This window comes from Bidens hawaiensis, unplaced genomic scaffold (assembly GCF_021521415.1).
Source record: "Bidens hawaiensis isolate Kalapana, Puna unplaced genomic scaffold, B.hawaiensis_p1.1 tig00081679_1, whole genome shotgun sequence".
Taxonomy (NCBI): domain Eukaryota; kingdom Viridiplantae; phylum Streptophyta; class Magnoliopsida; order Asterales; family Asteraceae; genus Bidens; species Bidens hawaiensis.
Window position 1 is genome coordinate 7,171 of NW_027503828.1, and position 6,602 is coordinate 13,772.

Sequence of the window (6,602 nt, forward strand, 5' to 3'; positions counted from 1 at the left end):
CCTGACAACAAAAACAACCTCAGTTTTACATTATCTAATTTGAAACCGACCTAACGAATATCACAAATATACCGGTTACATATACATATAAGCTTGGTCAAATTAAGGAGTAATCATGAAAAAGATCGCATGAGTGCACATATTTGACATAAAAATAAAATAAAAAATATTGACTTTAAAGACATTGTTATGATAATTATGACAATTATGTTTGCTCTTTAAATACAACATTCATAGTTTTATCATAAGTATTCCCTTCATTATCCAATATCAAAAGTTTAAGACCACGTCTGCTGGTTACTTTGGATAACGCAACACATAATTGCACGTAGGAAAAAACAGGACGTCGGAGGAACAAACCAACCCGGGAAAGAGATTGCCCTTGGCTCTTGTTAATCGTCATAGCAAATCATACGGAAAGCGAAAACTGTTTTCTGTTGAATTTGAATGGAAACTTTTCGTCAATCGGAGTCAAAATAACTCAGTGTATAGCATGATGTTGGCCAATTTCACTATCTAAGACAACCTCTACCTCTATAACCTGATTACCAAGAGATTTTACTATTAACCTTGTTCTGTTACACAAATTATTCTTCTGATCAATACTTCTTAGCAGCATAGCGGGGACACCAACTTTTAGTATCAACTGGTTATTTTGGACAACCAAGAAACTTTCAAACCATTGAGAACATCATATGAGTATAAGTTAGGATCAAAGTCTTCATTTACGGATTCTGACTTGTCAATACGATCAGAACTTAGGTATTCCTTATGTTGTCCAGGAAACCTTGCTAGTAATATATCATTGATCTCTTAAACAACTTTGTCTTTTGGTGCTATTATGACTCTTTCTTGAACAACTTCCTTTATGATACCTCTTTGTCCATAAGTATGAATTCAACACCATGGGTATCAGTAGGACGCTATTACATACATCCCCCATAATCTTATTACTCAACCTTGAAGTGCGAAATTCGAATTATTAATGTTCAAGCCTTTGAACATGGTGATATTTGAGGAAGAAACCATGTTGAGAATAAAAATAAATATCATATCTTTGCTGAATTTAATTTAAAAAACAGAAAAAGAAAATTCATTAACTAACATATACCGGACGATAATATAAATTTAATGCAAGAAATATCTAATACTATTTTTATAAAATATCTAATACTATTTGTGTTTAAATAAAAACAAATTCATAATTTTAATTAGCTAAACCGATTAGCTTTATTTCAAACAAAAAACCTAGTAACATATACGAACAACAAATAAATCATAATGACGTTCTCTCGTCTTTCTCGTTATATAAAAAAGAGACAAAAATCAAATATTTTGTTAGTGTTATATTTTTGATATTTGCACGTAGGATTAGAAGAAAGAGTATTGTGTTTGTAGAATACAACCTGACAACAAAAACAACCTCAGTTTTACATTATCTAATTTGAAACAGACCAAACGAATATCACAAATATACCGATTACATATACATATAAGCTTGGTCAATTTAAGGAGTCATCATGAAAAAGATCGCATGAGTGCACATATTTGACATAAAAATAAAATAAAAAATATTGACTTTAAAGACATTGTTATGATAATTATGTTTGCTCTGGGGTAGAAGAAGATTTAGAATGGAAGAGTATTGACGTATAATGTTTTTTTATAATGTGTTTATTGAACAATGCTAGATAAGTAATGTTTGAAAAGATGAAAATCAAATGCCATGGTATTAGTATTTTATTTTGGGAAGTTTTTTATATAGGAATAAGTTATAAAATTATAAAATTCAAAATTAATGTGAGAGGTAGGAATGATTATAACCATTCAATATTGTGTGTAAACTTTGAATGTAAATAAATACACTTTTAATTTCGGGACTAAATTTAAGGATTATATATTGTAAAATCCCTTAAAATTTGGGATAAAATTAATAAGTCAATCGGTCATTGAATTTTAAAATCAACTATCAAGAACTATGTAACATATGAAAAAGGCTAATGGTATTATAAAAAAGGCTAATTTTGTATGAAAATAATAATTTTATTCATTAATGCATAGCAATGCATATAAAATTATTTCTTTAAATGTAAAATCACTAATCAATAAATTTATTCATTGATTTTTGTTCCACATCAAGTGCTAGAACATATGCATATATGAACATCTTTTGCTAACTGTAAAATCATTAATGCATATGAAATTATTTCATTGATGCTTCCTCTTGAAATGTAATTAAAACCAAAAGTTTACAATAACAACAAAACAAATAAATACATATGAAAAGGATAAGTAATCCTCTAAGGGCCTATTCGTTTTAAGGATTTGTAAGGAATTCTAAGAAATGAGATTTTAAATCCCATGAATTGATATGTCCGTTTCATTAAATGAAAGAATGGCAATGGAAACTAAATCCCATCAAATACCATATTTCATGGGAATTTAAAATCCCACCTATTTGAAAGGATTGTTAAGGATTTTTTTATTAACAACAAAAACCCCTCCAAAAAAATTTAAAAAAATTCATAACTCAAAATATAAATAAAAAACGAAAAATGTAAAAAAACTAAAACATTTCCACCTTTGCTCTCGGTTATGAAGAAGATTCCAATTTCAATACATATTAACCAACCAAACACATGATAGATATTCTCAAACATTCCATTCCATTCCATTCCATTCCATTCCAATTCCAATTCCAATTCCTATTCCAATTCCAATTCCAAATCCTTTAAAAACGGTCCGTAAAGCGAACACGCCCTAAGTTTATTATGTTCAAGCAATTCAAATCAGGCAAACATACCTTAATCAAACCTTCTTTCTCACTTATCAGATGATAAATCAATTTAAATCATACCCAAAAATAGAAAAAACCATCACATATTTTTCTGTAATACGATCCAAAATTGATATATATTCACTACACATACGTTTTTGAAACCCGACATTAGTCATAAAATTTATCAAAATCAGAAGCAAATAAATAAACGATTGTATAGGAAGATTACCTGGCAATTCAGATTGTTGAGCATGAAAGATAATCCGATGACTTTTGTGAGAATAGAATAAGAATTAGCCGTGATTATTGATGAAGAACTAAGAATCAATAAATTGAAAAAAAAAATAGAATCAATAAATTGAAATCAATTGAAAACCTTGATTCAATCATTATAAGAAAGTGGATGACATCGCTGAATTAGATAATACGAATCGTTACATGATGAATCGCTGCCCAGTTAGATGAAATCGACAGATGCAAAGAGGCCAAGATGAAATCGCCAGAGCGAGTAGAAGATAATACAATTGTGGCATAGAAGAAGGAAGCAGACGGTCATAAAAAAAACTCATAATAGATTAGTTTCAAATATGACCAGAAAAATTGAGTTTGGTATAATCCATGGATTATATAGATTAAACCCATGATCCATGGATAGCATGAATTAAGGAGATTGATTATAGTCATGACACATCGGCATTAGTATTTTTGTTTATTAGTATTGTTAGATAAGATTAAACTAAAAATATTGTTAAACTACTCAGGTGATGATTAAGTGAATAATTGAAGGTCGGTCAAAAAAAAAGTGAATAATTGAAGGAGACTGAAAGCCGGCGTGATTTTTGGGTCATGGTCTCATTTCACAAATCAAATTATGCATCCCACATGCAATGCAATTGCTTCCTCAGGAATTATTTCCAGTTAACATATTAAAGCTTAGATTTTTCTTTAAATATAAAAAGGAACTAGTTTTAAGAAGATAATAACAAAAATGAAATGGTTTATTTTAGTGATTTAACTTATAACTATCAAGCCATGTACAAGGATCCGTGAGAATATTCAATATCCGTTCTTTTACTCAGCTGCGAAGATGGATTGAATTTTTCTTTGCACTCGGCTACATGATATTCGAAGTATCTTGAAACAAATTATCGAGAAACATGAAAGGGCTAAGTGAAATTCTTTTAGTTTTACAGTCGAGTTAATAGTTTGAATGTTTAGAGTTATTGGTTTCGTTGGTTTGTTTAATTGCATGTTTATCTTATTAGTTTGAAAGTATAGAAAGTACGAATTTGAATTTAAATACCGATCTAAAGGCTGAAGCAGGTCGTGCACAATAACTCATCTAGTGACACCGGGTTTGTTGCTAGGCATGCCGTGCTAAAGGCTGAAGCAGGAAAAATTGCTAAGCACGAGAAGGCGTGTGTGGAGAATCAACACGCCTTCATTCCTTTTGCCTTTGACACATTTGGGTCTCTTGCCCCGATGCGGCTACGTTTCTAAAAAGAGTCAGCGGGTCGTGCACAGTAACTCATCGACGCCTAAGAACGATAACTTTGTTTTCAGTAGGATCAGTTTTGCCATTCAAAAGGTGGTGGCGGCGCAGCTTGTTGCCTGCTTACCTGCCTCTTTATTGTAATTGGATCCTTTTATTTTTAATAGTAAAATTTTAATTTAAATATGATTAGGTTTTGTTTATGTTAAAGAGGGGTATGATTATCGACGGTTTAGTATGAGAGTTTTCGAGTTTCTCTTGATTAATAAAAGTTTCGAACAACAGTTAATTAATTCAATCTCACGTCCTTCGTTTACTAATTGTTTTGTTAATATGGACCAACATTGATCTATTGAAGAGTCAGATTAAAAGTATAATCAACAGTAAGCGTTTATCTTCTCACAGATGAAACATGAGCGTGAAGGAGGCGAAGCTTGCGTATCGGTTTCGTAGGCCTTTCCTTTATGTTTGATTCATTTGGTCTGTTTTTACGTAGTTCATCCTTTTGTTGTGTTTTTTTATGGGTTGGTTTGCATTTTAATGTATCACCGTATCTAGCTTCTTCTAGATAACCATTTTTTTATAATGAAGTTGTCGTTTTAATATAAAAAATCATGAACTTGTCCATCGTACCCTTTCTAAATGTCGAGTTTTAATAATTGAAGTTGTTACGAATAACATGTGTACGTAGCTTGTTAAATTATTTGCATTGCAATATAGTGCAAAATTTTTAGATAATGCTACTTGAATTTTCTTGGTATAGATACCGTGTTATAGTGGTATTAGTTTCATTCGACACCAAGTCCACCCCCTAGGGATGAGGAAAGGGTGTCTGTGCCATACTTGCACTCCAATCCTCCACAAGGTATCATGGCATATAGATAATAAGCAAGCAAACTCCTTAATTTTATCTATTCTAGCGCTTACATTTATGTATATATTCATTTTTATACTTTACGTATGTATAAAATAACTTATAAAAAGTATTTTATACATATGGCCATATAGATAACAATATATAAGAATGTGATCGAAAACTCCATTGTATTTTCTCTCATTATATACATACAAGTATATATATATTAAACATTGTAATTTTTTTCAAGCTGTGTATACCAATAACTTAATTAAGAAAAATAAATTAAAGCTGGCTCGTTACACTTCTCTCTATATAATACTACTAAACTTCTATCCATTCTCTCTCTCTCTCTCTCTCTCTCTCTCTCTCAAATGAAAGCCACTCAAGAATATTATTACAGTTCAATCATCAAGGGAAAATATACCAAACTTCAAAGAGCATCTTCCCCTCTAGCCCTGACTATGGCCTCCAACTCTTCCACAACCACCACCTCCACCAATGAAGATGGTGATCATACAAACAACCCTTTAAAAAATACCTTCCACATGCCAACCGGTTCCATCGAATTCACAAAACTTGTTCAAGAAAACGAGGAAGAAGATATGGCCAACTGCTTGATTCTCCCGGCTCAAGGCCATTCTTCCCCACCACCCTCACCGCATAAAGCAGATACAGTGGAGGTGGCGAGGACGCCAGGGTTTTATGTTTATGAATGTAAGACATGTTATCGTGGGTTTTCGTCGTTTCAAGCTCTTGGTGGACATAGGGCTAGTCACAAGAAAACCCATGATAACCTGATGAAACTAGGTGTAGATAATCATCAAAATTCGACGGCACTATCTCTAAAAATTGGTTCGAACCAGATGAGAGATTGTAACCCTAGTGGCTCGATCAAGGTAACCAAGATTCATATGTGTTCGATATGTAGTGCTGAGTTTGGTTCTGGCCAGGCACCAGGTGGTCATATGAGGCGACATAGGTCCATGCCCATGGGCACAACCACTTCTGGTGATTCGGGTTGGTTTCAAGAATCCAAGAAACCTAGAAACTTACTATCGTTGGACTTGAATCTTCCGGCTCCGATTGAAGATGATCATAATGATACAAAGTTCCCATTTCGACCTAGAGATCAGATGATCGCGTTCTCGAATTCTTCTCTTGTGCATTGCCCATTCTAAATCCAAACACGTTACATATGATTCTTTTTTTTCTTCATCATCTATCCTTTTAAAAGATATATAATTCATTGTGTATATGTAGTGATTCTTTGAAATTCTTTTAATAATTAATAGTTTAATTTGTTGTTTGCATGGTTACTTTCTGTGAAAAGCAATGTATTTAATTACAACTCGTTTATTTATTTTTTCATTTGTACCACTGAAGAGGTAGGTCCCAGCAGAGCCCAGTTGGACCCGCAAGACTCACCTTGAAGAGGGACGTCTGCGCAGAAACCAACTGGATCCGCAGGACCA

The 6,602-nt window shown here is 32.4% G+C and overlaps 1 protein-coding gene across 1 annotated transcript; it reads left to right on the top strand.

Moving 5' to 3' along the window:
- The first annotated feature begins 5,484 nt into the window (after positions 1–5,484).
- LOC143607377 (zinc finger protein ZAT5-like) lies at positions 5,485–6,363 on the top strand. The gene has a single exon (XM_077082843.1). The coding sequence runs from the start codon at positions 5,502–5,504 to the stop codon at positions 6,306–6,308; it is 807 nt and encodes a 268-aa protein (XP_076938958.1). The 5' UTR covers positions 5,485–5,501; the 3' UTR covers positions 6,309–6,363.
- The last annotated feature ends 239 nt before the right edge of the window (positions 6,364–6,602 follow it).